Here is an 18,757-nt window from a genome sequence, read left to right as displayed (position 1 = left end):
CTGTATCTTGAAATGTGGTTGCGCTGCAAAGCAAAACTATCGGTCCTTTCTTTTCACTTCCTTTCCTAAATTTTATATTTAAAGAGACTGAGGAAATAATTTTCTTATATGGTGACTTATAAGACTTTCTAGTGACCACTCCCCCCCCCCAACTCTATGAAGTATAAGGGGGTAAAAAATAGAAATACCTGATGGTTTAGTATCTTCTGAAAACCCACATTTTGTATGTGATTCTAAAGAAGACGAAACTAAATGTGTATTTAGAGGCTTGGATTTATGGAATGGGAAGGAAGACATTAAGTGCTTCTGGAGTCATGTGGATATTCGGTTATCTTGATAAGAATGTAGATTCCATGAGTAAATCCTTTGTAATAGAGATGCATCTGTATTATTATTATCCATGTATACTTTGTTGTATATAAATTTATTGTAATCATAAATTGCATCGTCTGGTTAAAGTGTTATGTGTTAGTTGTTGCAGCTATTTGAGGGACTGAGACAGGATTTGAGGGCAGGCTAGGCAACACTTACAGCACACATGTGGAAGTCAGAAGATAACTTGTGCATGGTTGTGCTTTCTTTTTGTCTGTGGGTTCGTTGCATCATCTTGGCTTTGGCAACAAGTTCTTTTTTAAAAAATATGTTTTATTAATTTATTCATATTACATCTCAATGGTTATCCCATCCCTTGTATCCTCCCATTCTTCCCTCCCTCCCATTTTCCCCTTATTCCCCTCCCCTATTTCCCCAACCCTAACCTTGCCTCCCCCTGGCTTACTACCCTTCTCCTCACCCTGCTCGGGCCCCACGTTGGGCGCCAGATTAACTAGTCCATGTAATGATAACTAGTCCATGTAACTAGTCCACCGACCAGTCCAGCTGGTCAGTTATTGGGGGGCCGAGGGGGGTCGCAACCTGTATTTAAAGAAATGGGCGAGAGAGACGTAGAGCTCAAGCGAACAGTTGCTTGTCAAGAGCCGTTTATTGAGGGTAATGGCAGGCTTTTTAAAACCTGCTTTAGGGAGGGCGGGGGTACGCAAGGAGAGTAGTGGAAAAGTACAAAATCTTCTGGGTTGAGCCCCGGGAACATTTGCAAGGGGAGGGGTCTTCCTGTGGGGGATTTCCTCCCTCTGTATATGCTCATAGGGTATCAAGTCTCTTCTTGGTAGCCTGCTATCAGGTCTTTTACCTGCTGGCCACTTGCCAACCCTAGACTTTGTTCTTTAAAGCAAAATTCTTTGACCATTAATCAGAAGTGCAGGTTAAACAATGCCACTTCTTATGTAACAGATAGGCAATATGAAGTAAGTCTGATAGCATTAAATATTTTCAAAGGTGTAGAGCAATAGAATAGTTTATACATATTGGTCACATAAATTTATATATGGTTAGATTTGAAACTATCTGACATTAACGAGTAAATTTTAGCTTTTTTCTATGTATCTCCAGGCCCAATAACTTCATTTATATATGTATGCCCTATAAAAATCTTTGCACTGTACAATCAATAAGAACTATTAAAGAACAGTAAATGTTATATTGTTTGAATATGGAAAATGTTAAAATAAGCTCCTCATTACCTAAAATATGCATCAATATGGCTTCAGTCAAAATTGATAGATTTTAAGTATAATGCATAGCAAGTAGGAAAGCACACAACTATGCTATGATGTTTATAGACAATCATATGTTAGTATTTTCAAAGTGTAGACATGTGGCTTATAAAAAAAAAAAGTCAGCATAATAGAAACCCAACAGCAGAGAAGCAGAAAAACAAGAATGGCTTCCATGAAGGCTACTTATTTAATTGTTTGTTTGTTTGTTTGTTTGTGGAGGTGAGTGTTTTATTGTTTGTAGTTCATGTATATGAGTGAATAGGTCCATGCATGTATGGAGGCCAGAACAGTCTGTTGGGTGTATAGACCTCCGCATTTCTTCTCTGGGACATGGTTTCTCAGCCCTGTTTGCCACCAACCTCTAATAATCTACCTGTCTCTCTACTCTGCATTACTGGGATTATGGCGTTTGCAACCATGTCCAGCTTAATATGTGAGTGAGTGCTGAGGCATTTGAACTAATGTACTCGTGATTGCAGACCAACTGTTCTTCTCCCACTGAGCCATGTCCCTAGCCTAGAGGCGCCTTAGTGATAATATTCTGCTAAGGGACATAGTGGGCATGGAGGTTTAATTTTTTTTACCAGTTAGTTTATTTTGGCTCAAATTTTGAGTCTGGTATTGGTTTCCAGCCTGGTAGCCAGTTCATAGGCTACATTGACAAGTATTACAGTATTATGTATGGAAGAAGTATATTATAACTAAAAAGATGTATAGAACAGTTACAACAAAGAAGTATGTTTTTTAACTGATTTTTCTAACAGCTTAAGTTGATTAAAATTATTTATTGCAATTACTACAAATGTTTGAATTGTACAATATAGTTAGTTGATAAGTTTAGGCACAGTGTAGCTTTCCATAACTTCTAGTGTTGCACCCTGGGATCCAATCATGATGTTACTGCCATTTTCATGATTATGGTCATATTAGTTTGGCACATGTCTAGCTCTTCATCTAAAATGGAGAGAATATTTTCTTTACAAAACTGTGAGATTAGTTAAAGGAATTTGAGAAACATGTTTAGCTCATAGTCATATAAATATTGGTTAAATTTTGATATCAGAATTCTGTATTAAAAAAGTGTAGATACATTTTCTATTTGTACATAGGGAACGTATATGCCTGTTGTCAGTACCAAGGACATAGTAGATGAGCAACAAACGCTAAGCTAGAATGCTTTCAACTATTTCATTCAATATGAGGTTTCAGTAGACATCTTCTCTTCATTGTCCTGCTGAGACTGAGACTAAGTAGTGAGGTATTAGGCTCAGGTTCTTATAAGGAAGGTTTGTTCGAACTAGCACCTCTGTGCATCAAAGTTAATGCTTTCTTCTTCTTTTTAAGGTATGTTTATTTGGAAAAGTTCATGACCTTTCAGATGTCACTCCGAAGAGAAGATGTATGGCTTCCTCTGATGTCGTACCGAAATTCTTTGCTAGCTGGTGGCGATGATGATACCATGTCAGTCATTAGTGGAATGAGCAGTCGGGGGTCAACTGTGAGGAGTAAAAAATCAAAACCATCTACAGGAAAACGGAAAGTGGTTGAAGGCATGCAGCTTGCACTCCGTAAGGACCAACTGAATTGTCATTACTCAGTATCAGCTTATACAATTTATCAATTAGGCATAAATGTTTTAACCATTTTACATACATGGCAGGCTGTTCTGTCAACTCAGGCACATTCTCCCTTTTCAGATGAGAAGTAGTACAGATTGTTATTTCCTAATCACTATTATATACTGTATGCATATGAAAATTGTTCCAAATAGCAGATTATTTTGTTGGAACAAAAAAAATTTTTTTAAAGCTATGATGTAACCTGAATTTCTATTCAGAAATAATGAAATAATTGTGAAGAACATGATAGAAATTAAAAATTAATTCTCATAGGAATGCACTATGCTTCATGATTTTGAGCTCCTAGTATCCCAAAAGTGGTCCCATCTGGACCTAGAGAATTTTTTTTTCCATTTCTGAGTTCTCAAACAACTTTAGTACAATTGTGAAGATTGTTGCAATTATCATTGCTGAGGACCAAATGTCTTAAGGCTTGGGATATAGTAAGAATATGGTGCCTAAGTTAGAAAGGCCTAAATGTTGGTAGCTACATTTGTATGGAAGCATCTTTACTTACGTATCTGAGTTCACCGGGACTGTCTCCATATTAGCATCTTAGTAAGCTCCTAGAGCTATTACTCTACAAACAGGATATGGAAGCTATCAGTGTAAAGCCTCAGCCTACAAACAGACATGCTATAACTTCTGTAATATTCTACTGGCCAAGAAATCAGTAGAGATTCCAGAGGAAGGGGTACTGTCCTCCTCAGCTTTTGTTTTGTTTTCATGAGACAGTCTAATGTATCACGAGCTGGCCTTGGACTCATGAATCTCTTACCCACTTTTCCAAGGGAAGGGAGTAGAGAAGCGTACCACTGTGCCCTTCTCGATCCTCTGCATCTTAATGTAAAGGACATTGAAACTGTAACGTCCAGCTTTAGCCTTGGTTATAAAGTCCTGCGTCACTGCAGCTGAGCAAAGAATCCTGACTAGGATGTGATGACTTTTTAGAAACTATAGGAAGTATCATTTTAATAGAAAAATTAGCAAATTAAGAGGATGCTTCTTGCATATAATTGTAAATCTTTGAAATCTTTGAATAGTTAAAAATTTGTGCTGAGTCACCAAGTTACTCCTTTACATTCTTTGCAACACATTTATGTATTGGTATTTATATAATACCTTACAAATAGATTATTAAATTAGACTATTTTTACAGAAAATGTAAGTGATCTCTTTAGATTATTTAGTATTAGTAAATTAGTGGAATGTATGGTAAATGCCAGATCAATGGAAAATGATCCTGAACATAATAGGACTATATTAATAATCTTACTATATTATATAATATGCAATTTATATCTAAGTTCTTAATTACTTGAGTATTAGCACATTTATCCTCAAAACTTTAAAAAAACAATGTACATGTGCATGAAATGTGTGTATCACACATACACGCACACACGTCTTATAATAAAATAACTTTCCTACAAATTCATAGTTAGTAAATAATTTTACCTTACTGTTAACTTAGTGACACTGACATGAGAATTTGTCAGTTATAATGATGGGGAGACCCTATATGTTTGGGAGCATAGATTTTACAAGTATGATTTTAATATTCCACTACTTAATGTACATATAGACGTTATGCCCTTTGACATCAAGGACTTAAGACCAGCTTGGCCGTTCACATCCTATAGACTGAAAACCACCCCTCCTGTGAATCCTCATTGGGTTTCCCGGAGCCATATGCTTATTCTCTTATCTGGCCTGTTACTTGTTACTTGTTAGCATTCCTATTCATAAGTCTACCATCCATACCACTGCCACATTGCCCAAAATATGTAACTCACCAAATTGTTTCCCTTTCTTTAACTGTTAGCAATAGTTTCTTGTGATCTTAACCCAGATCACCCCATGTTCCACATATTAGTTCTTTTTGTTGTTTGTTTGCATTGGGTTTTGAGACAAAATCTCACTTGTCTACCCCAGGCTGGCTTTGAACTACTGTTCTCACTTTGTCCTGAGTGCTGCAGCCTGCCTATCATGCACCTGGCTACATACCGAATCCCACTTCTTTATCCAGTCTTTTCTTATTCTTTTAATCTTTACATCCCTATAGTAGCAAGCTATCAGATGAACCATATGGAATCGGCGTTTTGTAGGTCAGATATCAGCAGATTAATATGATGTGGCCATTGCTGTTTCATGCCTTTGTGCTCTTGTTATATGCCGAGAGAATCATTCTTCCTGCAGATGTTCCCTACTCTTTCTAACCATTGTTTCCGTGTAGCCCTTTCTAATCTCTATCACTATTCCCATGCCCTCAAATGCCTTTTTTCCTAGCCTTTACCATACTATGTTGTAGTTGCTTACCTTTCCTTTCTTCACAAACAGACTGTAAGGCCAGGGTAAAACATACACCTTTGCATGACCCAGTTTCTAATAGTACTATGTGGAAAGTAACCACATGTTTGTTGTTTTAAATAGGTTATATTAGACTCTGGATAAATCATTGTTAGTAGCAAAACTTCATTGCTGTAAATTTTCTCTTTCAGCTGAAGAAAGCAGTAGTAGTGACAGTATGTGGCTAAGCAGAGAGCAAACACTGCATACCCCTGTTATGATGCAGACACCACAGCTCACCTCCACTATTATGAGAGAGCCTAAAAGATTACGGCCTGAGGATAGCTTCATGAGTGTCTATCCAATGCAGACAGAACACCATCAAACTCCTCTTGATTATAAGTAAGTACATTTGATCATTTTCTTTACTAGAACATTATTAATTACATAGAAAAAAGTTAAGTTAAAAGAAGAATAAAATTCTCCTTGAAGCACGCAGGTAACATGGATGTTAGCTCAAAGACAACAAGAGGAAGCAAGGCAACAGCAGGAGAGAGCAGCAATGAGCTATGTTAAACTGCGAACTAATCTTCAGCATGCCATGTAAGTGAGAGTGCCTTATTGTCTGAGTCTAGGAAGTTCACTAATTCATTTTAACATACTTTAATGTGTGCCGTATCTACAATTTCAGCAAACTCTCTAGAGTAACTAAGCTGAAATAATCAAGGAACTAGATTTTTGTCTTTCCAACAGAAAAATAAAATGTTTTAAGTCAAATATTAACTAGTTAGCCAAAGGACCAATCAATCTTAAACGAATCTGTTGGAAAAGTATAAATATGAATCCTTGTTTATTTTGGTACACAGAATTAAAAATACATTTGTGTTACATCTTAATTATATTCCCACCTTAGTTCAGGTCCTCATCTTTCACCTGAACTATTATAATTAGCTTTCTAACTGATTTTCTTCCCTCAAACTCCCCATTTATCCGCTCACCAAACCTCTCTCTTCACACTTTCCACCACTCCATCATTCACAATATCATCACGAATTATAATTTTAGAATACAAATTCTACCATGTAACTTTCTTACTTAGAACTTTTCCATGGCTCCCCATTGCCTGCTGGATAAAAGTTCAGTTTCTTTACTTAGTTCATGGCATGCAAGATCTTTCAAAATATGCCCGGGACTCCATTTTAGTATATCATATCTCATTGCCCGGATACTGGTAAATTCCGGTGAAAACAGGCTCAAATGTCACTTAAGTGAAACTATAATCTGTTAATCTGTGATCTGGTAACAGTGTATATGTCTGTTTCTTACAGCATTTGCCGTATTGTATTATAAGTATTTGTGCATTACAATTTTGTTCATTTTTCTAGACTGTGAGCTCCTCAAGGGCAGGGAATTTGTTGTTTGTTAGCGCTTGATACATAGAAAACACTAAGCAAATATTCGTGGAATGAGTAAAATGTTCAATGCTAAAAAAATTGTTCTTACTTTGTTTTTGTTGAATTCTGTATGGGAACTTGATAAGCTAGCTGTGACTCAAAATGAAATTGCTGACAAGTAGACCTGAAATCCTGTCTTATATACATGGCAAAAATGTTATTCTAATTATTTGAAGTTTGAAAGCATTGTAACAATTTATTTTTTAAAACTTGGCAGATAGTGATTGTTACCTCTTTGAAAATCTATACTTTATTGACTTTAAAATAACAATTCACATTTTAAAAAAATGATCATTCACCACATGAATATGACATGTAAATATTCAGTCTAGTTATCTCTCTGGTGGTCTTGAGAACTCTATTGAGTTCCTAAATATGTACCATTACAGCTTGTCTCCTATGGTCATTATCTATACTAGCACTTGGTTCTTTCTTATTTGTTCTCTTGCCCTATTGTCCATATTTTGTATTTTACTTCATGCTTGATTTTACAACCAATTTCTTAGCCTTCAGTTAAACACCATCCAGATGGTCAGAATTCTACCATGTAATTATTTGGTTTATATTTGTCCTCTAAAAACTTGGCTCCAGTTCTCAAGAGCTTAGAGGTCTAACAAGTCTCCTTATTGAGTACCGTTTTCATGTTTCTTATTGTTTGCAATTTGGTTTGGTTCTTTATTATAGGCAATCCCCTCCAGAAAACTAAGAAGGATTGCCTGAGTTAAACACCAGAGGACTCTTGGTGGTTGTACCATAAATGGTTGATTGCCTGAAGCTTTAGGATACTTTTGCTTTACAATGATTTTTTTTTTCTTTCCTTATTGATACCTACCCTGTAACTAAAATAACTTCTGAATTATATTTTTCTCCATAGTTTATATATCACATAACTTTAGTGTACTGTAAAGGAAATACAGAATGGATTTCTGGCTTTTGATGATATGTTTTGCAAAACACACAGATTGCCTTTACTTTTATTTCAACAAAAATGTAATAAAATTGTCTTTTATTATCCAGAACTATTATGCCTGGTATTATCATATCTGTTCAGAAAGCCTGGATCAGATATTGTGATCTACCATAGTATTGTACACATTGAAGATATTTAATTAAATTATTTAGTTTTTTGTGAGTTGTTTTTGGGACCTGAGGGAATCTTTGGAAAAGAAAAGACGGTAATGTCAGCCAAACTGGAAAGCAAGAAGTCACATTCATATTCACCATTTTGCTGCCTACTTTACGCTGATATGGGCTAATTTGTGAACTTAGGTTATTTCCCCTGTGATTATGTGAAAAACTACAGCTTTTGACCTTGATGTTATTTTTCATAGTGTGGAAGAATTCAGCTTTGAGCATGAAGTGTTAACTTTTATATAGGCAGAATTAATTATTTCAGTATACCCTCACAGCCTTTGATGCATATATTGTAATATATACCATTTTGTCAAGTGTATCTCTGTTTTCCCATAGTATATTGTAAGCTCCTTGAGGGCAGGAATCATGTTTTACTCATTTCTTTTTATCCATAGGATACAATAGAAGCCTGTTAGGGGAGTAGGCATCATGTGAATATTTGAGTGAATATATGGCTGGTGCATACATTTGTTACTGAATGAATGAGTAACTAATGATTAATATTATCATTAGGTATAATCAGAATATATGCATTCTGAAATGTCATTTTTGGTCTGTTTTATTTTTACTAATTTGTACCCTTCTACTTTCAAAAAAGGATTTGAGGTATCTGCTATGTTTACATGTGGAAATTTCTCATTGAACATTGTATATGGCATATCAGAACTATCAAACTAAATGTATCAAAGTAATGTAGAATAAACTTAAATCCTGAACATTTTAAAACAAGTGAACATTGGGATTTTGACACCATAGATGACATAATCAATGCCTAATCATTCTTTCCCACCTTTAATTCCATCATTTTCCATTTTGAATATAGAAAGCTACATATTTGCTGCCTATATATTAATAGTCATGCATTGGTTCAGATGTTTACCTTGTTTTATATTTCTCTAGTCGGCGTGGTACAAGCCTAATGGAAGATGATGAAGAGCCAATTGTTGAAGATGTTATGATGTCCTCAGAAGGAAGAATTGAGGATCTTAATGAGGGAATGGACTTTGACACCATGGATATAGACTTGGTAAGAAATAACCAGAAGTAGTATTTTTTTCTTGTTCATATCTTTTGAAAATAATATTGATATTTCTTAGAGAAAGATAAAAAATAGGTTCTAAAAAACGTTAAAGCCATTTTCAAGGATTTAAGTGTACAAGAAGGGATTGAAGCATGTGTACAGTTGGTTGGTAGGTGTGCTAGATCTTAGTTTGATCTACCTGTACCACATAAGAAAAAATATTCTTTCTAAACACAATATTTGTAGTACATATATTCTTTAAGCTTGCCTTCAACCCATTAGGTATTTCAGAAAATGATTACCACAACACACACACACACACACACACACACACACACACACACACACACACACACACACACACCCATGGTTTATTCTGGGTCATAATTTAAGTTTAAAGTTATGTGTTTAGGTTAGCTTGTAAAAGATGATTACCTGGGAAGTCCAAGGCATAGTAATATTGGTTACATTCTTCTTAAGGGAAAGTTAAACAGGCTGAATATACTGTAGAGGAACAGATTGTGTTTAAATGTCTCTGGTGGGCTGGTGGTGCACACTTTCAATGCCAGCACTCAGGAGGCAGAGGTAGGCTCATCTCTGAGTTCAAAGCCAGCCTGGTCTACAGAGGGAGTTTCAAGAAAACCAGGGCTGCAGAGAGAAACCCAGTCTCAGAAACTAAACAAATAAAAGCAATAGTTTTAAATGATCTCAAGGCACATTATTATCTTGATTGCAAAAGTTCAGATTCTGAAGGCAAGAAATATTTTTTGAAATAATAAAAATTATATCTTTGCATTTGAAGTAAACTTAGTAATGTATAGGATTATACTTTATTTTGCTTATACTATAAAAATCAAATAATGCCCAGTGTTTACATACAGGTTTTTAAAAGTATGTGAGTATATTATATCAATCTCTAAATTTTCATTGTCAAATATAGTTCATTACATTCCTGATAGAAACCTTTTGTTGAGGCAGACTTCCATGTTGGATATAAAGTAAAATTGAGAAGGCAAGTACATACAAGGTTTTTGTTTGTTTGTTTGTTTTGAGACAGGGTTTCCTTGGCTTGGCAGTGTAGCCTTGGGTCTCCTGGAACTCACTTTGTAGACCAGACTGGCCTCAACTCACAAAGATCCACCTGTTCCTGCTTCCCAAATGCTGAGTTTAAAGGCATGCATCACTATCAGCCAACATAAGGGGTTTTGTTGTTGTTGTTGTTAAATAATTTATTCGGTATGCTTATACATATTTCGTTTTAGCAACAATCTCATTCAACTTTGTGAGATAGATTGAGGTGATAGAAGATATTAAAGGTTAAAAAGTTAACTTATTCAAGGAGGAGAAATCCTCAAGTTAGTAAAGCTGAACTTATAAGAAGCCAAGTCCCTCTGTTTGAGGTATTTAGTAAATTCTCCTTGAAAGAAAGCAGTGCTATTTCTCTATAGAGTAATGTCATAAGTAAGATGTCTTTCAAGAAAAATGCTATTAGAAGAATGGCTTTGTTTTGTTTTGTAGTAAAGTGAGAAATATATTTCTGTTTTACTTTAAGACTATTTTTCTGCTAATGAAGTTTTTTGTGCTTACAACAATTCTGGTTTTGGGAGGAATGGGGGCAAGCAACTTCAAGTATACTTGAAAATCACATAGAATATTCAGAAAACTAATGACATTAATATGGATATTTTTATTTACTATCTGGTTTACTTGTATAAATAAACAAGCTTTCTATTTTTTTCTTAGCCACCATCAAAGAACAGAAGAGAGAGAACAGAACTGAAGCCCGATTTCTTTGATCCAGCTTCAATTATGGATGAATCAGTAGGTTTAATTTAAATATGCCCCAGGATTTTTAAATCCAAATTTTAGGCAATGACCCGATGCAGTAGTGATAAAAGGTTAAACGTATTTCAGAATTGTTGACCAACTAGGATTTGAATGTAGACCTTTCCTGTAGGTTTGGGCTGCCTGTTGAGGAATTTCAAATAAGGGAATGACATGGATCAGAATTGTATCTCAGCAAGAAATTTTCGGTATTTATGAATAGGTAGAAGAAATAGAGGAATAATTATAATATAAAGACATGGTAGGAACCAATAACATACAGTTGAGAGTAGTAGTACATATCTATAATTGCTGTACTTTGGAAGCTGACAGAGGATCATGAGATAAAGGCCAACTTGACCATACTGTCTCAAAAGGGGAAAAAAAACCTGAACAAGGGTTTCAATAGTGAAGAGTAAGATTGGTATACCTAGGGTATAATATTTTGCTGACCTCTTCAGGTAGTTATTTTATTTTCTATTTCTTTAATACTTTATACATACTTTCATTGTGATAATTAACCACACTAATATAGTAAGATAGGTCCTGGCCCCTGATAAACTTCAGTCGTTGAAACAGTGGCAGTTCTGTTTGAGTTCTGTCTAACATTATAATTATTTTGTTTTGCCAAATAATTTGCATGTCTTTTCGTCTCCTTTTTTGGATTTACTCATTCATGCTGATTCCTCCCTATACCTAACTTTATCCTCTGAGGTCGTGTTATCTTTTACTTACCTGATGATTCCTTGCCCTTGTTGACCTCACAATCTGCTTTAGACAGATCTTGGAGGAAATGTTTTTGACAAACCACACCATATAATATATTAATAATTGGTTGCATAACACAAAGGCTTTACAGAGAAGCACACATAGATATCTTTGGACAGTGAATCTGCTTTCTTTAGTGCATGGTGCTGGGAGTCGAAGATGGATGGACCTCACGCTTTCTTGGCAAATGCCTTACCACTGAGCACTGTTCTTAGCCCTTTGGGAGAGGTCTTTTTAAATTCCATTTATTCTCAATTTCTAATGTGCAACTGAGTCATCCAGAGATCTTTTAAAAAATGCAATTAGTTTATCTAGTTTAGAAGGTTCAGAGTGTGGCCTGAGGCTCTGCATCTTTAACAAGTGCTACTGATACTTTAGGTCTGTGGACCATTGTTTTGAGTACTTGACTGTATAGCAAGAGGCAACCTAACCTACCCATAATTCTATAGTTTAATTATATTTTGAATTATGTGGTATTTAAAAGCATTAGAATATTAATTTGATAGTAGTCACTGCCATATCTACTTAACTAAAACTAAAATAAGATCTTACTAGTGTGAAATGCCAAGAAATGTACTTAGGAAGTTAAAATGAGAAATTACAGTCAAAATTGATGGGCTTTCCATATTTTTTCATGTATTTCTTTAGTGCTATGACCTTAAGTATTTGTTTACTTAATCACATACCATAGATACTAAATGACATATTAAGAGTTCTAAAAAATACTGAAATGGCTATAAAAATGGTTTATACCCATTTTGACACTTAACATGTAAGAAAAGTACAACTTGATGATGTGAAAAGAAATAGGAACCCAATATTAATACAACTTCATCACACTCTAATGATACTGAATATTAGGAATAAAAAATAACCTTTGTTGATTGTTTTAGATGCCTTTGCTAGTGAAATAAGGAAATGAACCCATGTATGTATGTATGTAATTTTATAGCATTACCACATGATGGCAGCAACCACATAACTCAGTGCTCAGTAATCTTTAAAGATTTGAGCACATTTAGAAATCTTTGAATATTCATTTTTTAAATTCCGTGACTTAAAAAAATATATGTAGTTAATAAAAAACAGCATTAATAGAAGATACTGAATGCAAAAAAATCTGTTTTCTTATAATAAATACATTTATTGTGAGAAATTTATATAACCTATAAATTGTAAGACATTTATATAACCTATAAATGTCATCAAAATAGTAAAACTGGAATTTGAATCCCTTAATGCCCAGTTCTAAGTTCTCTAATTCTAAGTGAAGTTACTTAAAGCACTTACTATAGATAGATACATCAGCCTGCGACTAAACAAATCCCCAACTGTCTTTTGGGATAGGAAATTCACCTTGTCTAGGAATGGTAGTATATGAATTTTCCACATATCATTTTAGAGTTGCATACACAGAAGATTCTAGTTTATTAGTATAGTTGGTTTCACATCTGGAAACAAAATTGGTCTATCTTCCGTGATATGGTCATTTTCCTGTTGGTGTTTGTATAATACCCCAACACTTTATATTTGTACTTTGAACATGCTCAAGTGTTTATTAATGTTGACATCAAAAATGAGAATAATGTGTTTACTCTAGTGTCACTCATGTCAAATTTCTCATACTAGAATTATCTGCAGCATAAAATTAGAAAAAGAGAGCTTAATATAACAAAGCTAATTTAATATTCTAATGGGGAAATATGGCTGTAAGCCAGTATGCACAAAACAAAATGAATGTCAGGTGTTCAGGTGTTTTGTGATGACCTATTATGTTTGAAAAATAGCTGACATCATTTTAGTACTCTACAATCAAAATTGACTAGGGGGACTGGAGAGGTGGCTCAGTAGTTAAGAGCACTTGCTGTGCTTGCAGAGGAGCTAGATTCCATTCTTAGCACGCATGTGGTATTCAACAACTAACTGCTGCCTGTAGCTCTAGTTCCTGGGAACCTGATGCTGCCTTCTGGCCTCCATAGGCATAGCATTCATGTGGTCCACATACATACATGCAGGAAAGGAGTCACACAAATATTGTACCTTTTCATCAGTAATTGGAACTCTAGTTACTCAAAGTTATAGAGCATTTTGACTAGAAGAAATCTTTAAACATCATTTAGTCCTCCTTAATGGAAACATTCTAACTACCCAACTCTTGACTCTAACTAATGGGAACCCTGAGGCTTCTTAAAGAAGCAGGAAGGACAAGGGAGGAAAAGTATGGTAGTTGTATGGAGAATGTGTGACTCATTTTTATTTTTAATACTGGAGAGTCCAAGCACTTTACTTGATAATTCGCTACAATACACTAATATTCATTGTCTAAAAATAAGCACTTCCTTCAGATGAAAACAATTCATGGGGTTCTGACTTCTGTTGAACTGAGAAGTCTGAACTTTTAGTGATCTTGCTCTCAGTTCCCTCTGGCTTTGCCAGCTGCTCTCGCTCATTTTCAGTAGCCTAAAGTTTTGCTTAACTGGTCTAATAATTGCGAGAATTGTAATTGAACCCTTTAACATAATACATATGGTCAAAGTTGCATGCTGCTTTAGTGAAGAAGGTGCAGTTATTTTTAGTGAGGAGTTTTTACCAGATTTTAACCTACCACTCCTTTCCCAACTGGAATGCCTTTAAAAAGGACCAGAAGAACTCATTTTGGTCAGATTTCACCTTAGTTGCTTTCTAAAAATTTATACTTTTCTGTTCATTAACTCAGACCAGATTTTCTAAAGAGAGCTCTTTATTTTTTACATAGCTGCAGAGTTCTTCAATTTTTCTTTTGGTCTTCATGTTTAGATAGATGCCTATTAAAAACCACCCACTTGAAGGGACAAATAGCTAAGTTCCTAAGACTCTCTTAAATTCTTTCCAATGACCCCTTCCTATAAAGATACACTGGGAACTACATTGCTCATTCAAGGAATGTTTCAGACGTTAGGGGATTATGTAACAATTATGCCAGAGTCCCTACTCTTAGTTATATTTGTCAGTTAACTGGTATCTTAATGACTACTAGTGTTATTTTATTATTTATTAATGATCACTTTATTTTTGCAATTATATGTCTGAAAAGATGTTTTCTGAGTGGTTTTACAGTATTTTATTTAACATAAAATGACAAAGTATTACAATATTTACAGCTTTTTATTAAGAGATGAATGACTATTTTAACGAGATTTTTTTTTTCCCTCTCTCATTAGGTTCTTGGGGTGTCAATGTTTTAATACCAGTACACATTTAAATCTGTGGTGAAGTCATTTTCTAAGTGGAAGAGGAAATTTTAAAATAAAGTGTGGTAGATACAGTGAAATTCTGTACAGATTTTTCTCTAAGGAGAATATAACATGCTTATGCTTACCAAGATGAAGTGCATTGAGGGGCAGTTTTGTTTGCCTGAAAAAATAAAGGACAAGTAAACAATTTGATGATAAGCTACAGTTTTTCTTAGAAAGTAAATATTTTATTTATGCGCTGTTAGCTGGCTTTTAAAGGAATTATTTCATGCTTTTTTAAAAAAAATATAACAATCTGAAGAAGTATTTGGTACAGATAAGAATCTTCTCACCTTTATTTACTGGTTGTACTAAATGATGATGACCTCTGCTGGATTTCTGTTTACATCCATGAAACAAACGTTAAGGATGGATTTAGTCCCTGACCCCGAAATTGTAGGATAGAATTGTTTTTAGCATTCAAAATTTAAATGCTTAAAACACCAATCAACAAAACTTTGTTTTAAATGTTGTAATTGTGGAAAAAAGTTAAACTTATAAGCAGAACTTTTACAATTTTTTCATCTAAAATGTATTTTAAGATATTTTTAAAATCCAAGAGCTTCTGTATACTTTTCAGAAATATCCAGATGCAGTGAACTGCCAGAAGGTAACCAGTCTCAAACATGCTTATCCCATATCAGCCCTGAAAGTTTGCTTGTCCTTTAAGATAAAAATGTAATGTTGTGATATTCCTTCCAGTAGTGCCACTGTATTTTGTCTCCAAATAAAAGAAGCTTATTGTAGTATGTTTGCAGAAAAATTTAAACAAAAATTATACAGCTTATTAGAGTGTGGGAATAGGGATCTAAATTTTAAATAAAATTATATATATATATAAATTGGTGCTGATTTTATAATTGCGCAGTTTGTTTAGTTTTTTCTTACTTTTAAATTCCAACTTAAAATTATGAGGTTTCAGAAATATATTGAAAGTTTAACAATGTTTAAAAATAGAAAAGCATGACTGTTCATGCTTTAAAATGATTTTTAAATTTGTATTTTATATTGTTTTATCTATCTGTCTTTGCAAGCAGTCTTCAGGTTAAAGATACTTCTAACAGGTTACAGTACATTTCCTCTGTATGTAAATTAGATGGGATAATAGAATTCATAACCCATAATATTCTTTGAAAGCTAAGCTTTAAACTTCATTTTATGTCCTTTCACAAATGAATTAGTTTAAAACAGAAAGTGGCCACTTGCCATTTTGACATCAGCTCATTTTGCGAGGCTTAGGCAGCTAGACATTGTTTAAAACAAAATATTAACTTATATTACATGTGTATCTATCCTTTGTCAGTCGTCTCTCAGTTCTTGAGGTATATTATTTTAATCATTCCATGCCTTAATATGCTTGCAATACAAGAATATCTTCAGATGTGTGAATACCAAAAGGCTTCTGGTTTTAGTCAGGAAATCAACAAGCATTGGGCTGTGGTAGCCAAAAAAACCATAGGATAGCTGAAAGACCACAAAATACACTTATTTTATTAATTCATGGTTAAGAAATAAAACCAGACTTGTCTAACATATTCCATCAACAAACATTCTTATGTGCAAACGTATTGCATATGTTCTTTTACACATCACTGCATTTTCCTAGAACTGCTGAGAGGACTGTATATATGATTTTAAACTTAAGTTGATTTTTTTTTCTCACTCTTAAAAGGAGTACTTCTTTGTGAAAGCAGTTCTTACAGCTTTGTTTTCAACCAGCTAAAAAATGTTTTATATATTACTCTAACCTGTTGTCCTCCACATTCTATTGTCCTAATTGTACTGTTTTCTGATTTGTATTTATGTCTTGAGACAGTAACTTTTTGAATAAAAATAAACCTACAGTATGTTGTATGCTTTATCTCTTGTAATCCAAAAGGGGAGGGTGGCTCTAAATGCTTTATAAATTATATTTATTATCACATTTTCATGTGTTTGAGTGGGACTATTTATAGAACACATCACCAGTTTATATTTTTAATAAATCAAAAAAATATTTTTAAATGTGACTAAATCCCTAGTTGGGTTGTTTAAAATAGAAACCTGTAACCATTACTTTAAAAAAAATTATCTGGTGTAGATTAAACACACTTTTAAACACCTATATTGTTCATTCAGAATATATTTGAATGCCAACTGTGTCAGATGTGTTAAAAGTTTTTCCCTCACAGTTCCATGTAAAATAATAAAATCATTAAGATTGAACTGAGTTTTAGGACAAAAATCTAACAAGGAATCCTGATTTAGAGAAATCTATTTTGGATAATGGGCTCATGATGTGGAAGTAAAAGCCAGCCTTTGAAAAAGGATTTATTATTGAAAATTGTGTCTTTTGTGTGATAAAATTTGCATTGCACCCTCTTAAACGTTATTACTATCAGTGTACATTGTTCATTTTGATTGATTTGTAATCGTGCAAGGAGTCTTTTTGTCATCAATGGTTCTGAACTAAACTTACAAAATGATAGATAATATTGCTGCCCATTGTTTCAAGGAGTTTATATGTAAAGATTCACAAACCTTCATGACATGAGGCATGTCATTATCCCCAACTCCTTTAGTTTTACAGATCACCAGGAGTTGAAGAAAATGAGTCACAGCAAAGTTAGCAAACGTTATACAAAGATGAATGGGTAATAAGTGATGGGGCTGGTGTTCAGACCCAAACTTATCATGTTGTGTTATGTCCTACAAATTGTTGAAACTATGTGATACTGAGAAATGCGTGCAACGAGATGTGTTGGCTAATGCCTACCGATAATCCTACCACTCCAAATGCTAAGGCAGCGGGATTACTGCAAGTTCAAGAATAGCCTGGCCTACATAGCAAGTCCAGGCTAAATAGGACTATACATAGACTACTGGAAAACACAAAAAGTACATAAAGGTAAAATGGCATAGTATTCACTGTGCCATGGTTCTTCTTTAAGGAATCTACTTGGTGTAAAAGTATCTTTTATTCGCCTGCTTCAGTTGTCTCAGAGGCTTACTACTCCTGTCTGCTAACTTAGGCCTATTCCTGGAAACTTCTATCCTTCATACAATGTAATCTAGGCCTAGAATGTTTTCAACCTCTGAGACTTCCTGCTTACTAAGCTCGCACTTTCTAGCTCTTTCTGAACTCTGGCTGGCTGGTTCTACTCAGCTGTTCTGGCTCAAAATTCCTCTCCCGGATGATTTATTCAATCTGGCTTTTCTTGGCCTCTGAATTGCTCTTTTGGCCTCAAACTCCAGCAATTTGCTGTAATCTTCTGGCTCCTTCTATCGTCACCTGTGTCTAGCTTGTTCTCTCATTCAGCCTCTGTAAAACTGCTTTCTCTCTCTGCATTGCCCCTTAACTAGCTTTCCTTTTCTTTCTCTTCTTGTGAGATTTGAGTGTATGCTATTTTGTCAAATCTTTGATTTGTCACTTTTTCTGCCACTCAATTAGACATCACATTCAAACATGGGTGTTTCCTTCTACAAACTAACTACCTTCATTTGGGATTAAAGGCGTGTATCATCACACCTGGATCTGCTTGCCTCTGTCTCCCAGACTAAAGGCGTGTTTGTATTCCAGCCAGATCACACAGACCTAGAAGATCTTTGGATATAATCTCTTGCCATTACAGCCATATTCTGAATTAAAATTTCTCTACAACATGGCTATAAAATTAAGTGGTGTGGATAAACATTGCTCATTTATTTAGCTGGCTTCTGTAACAAATATAAGTTAAACATGAACTCTGAGCCCTTCAAATGTTACTTACTAATAGTTTTA

The 18,757-nt window shown here is 34.5% G+C and overlaps 1 protein-coding gene across 5 annotated transcripts in view; it reads left to right on the top strand.

Annotated features, from left to right (window-relative positions):
• Positions 1 to 16,844, top strand: part of STAG2 (STAG2 cohesin complex component) — a 134,158-nt gene extending 117,314 nt beyond the window's left edge. For 4 of the 5 annotated variants that reach the window (XM_084788734.1, XM_084788736.1, XM_084788735.1 and 1 more), the window contains exons 29-34: positions 2,961 to 3,184; positions 5,737 to 5,926; positions 6,017 to 6,127; positions 9,013 to 9,139; positions 10,877 to 10,954; positions 14,926 to 16,844. In XM_084788734.1, the coding sequence (XP_084644860.1) occupies positions 2,961 to 3,184; positions 5,737 to 5,926; positions 6,017 to 6,127; positions 9,013 to 9,139; positions 10,877 to 10,954; positions 14,926 to 14,949 (754 nt within the window). In that variant the 3' untranslated portion in view covers positions 14,950 to 16,844. The remainder of the gene's footprint in view (positions 1 to 2,960; positions 3,185 to 5,736; positions 5,927 to 6,016; positions 6,128 to 9,012; positions 9,140 to 10,876; positions 10,955 to 14,925) is intronic. The other variant, XM_084788738.1, reaches the window with a different exon arrangement.
• Positions 16,845 to 18,757: the final 1,913 nt, after the last annotated feature.

This window comes from Acomys minous (genome assembly GCF_964271855.1).
Source record: "Acomys minous genome assembly, chromosome: 7".
Classification (NCBI taxonomy): Eukaryota; Metazoa; Chordata; class Mammalia; order Rodentia; family Muridae; genus Acomys; species Acomys minous.
This window is presented reverse-complemented; position numbering and strand designations above follow the sequence as displayed.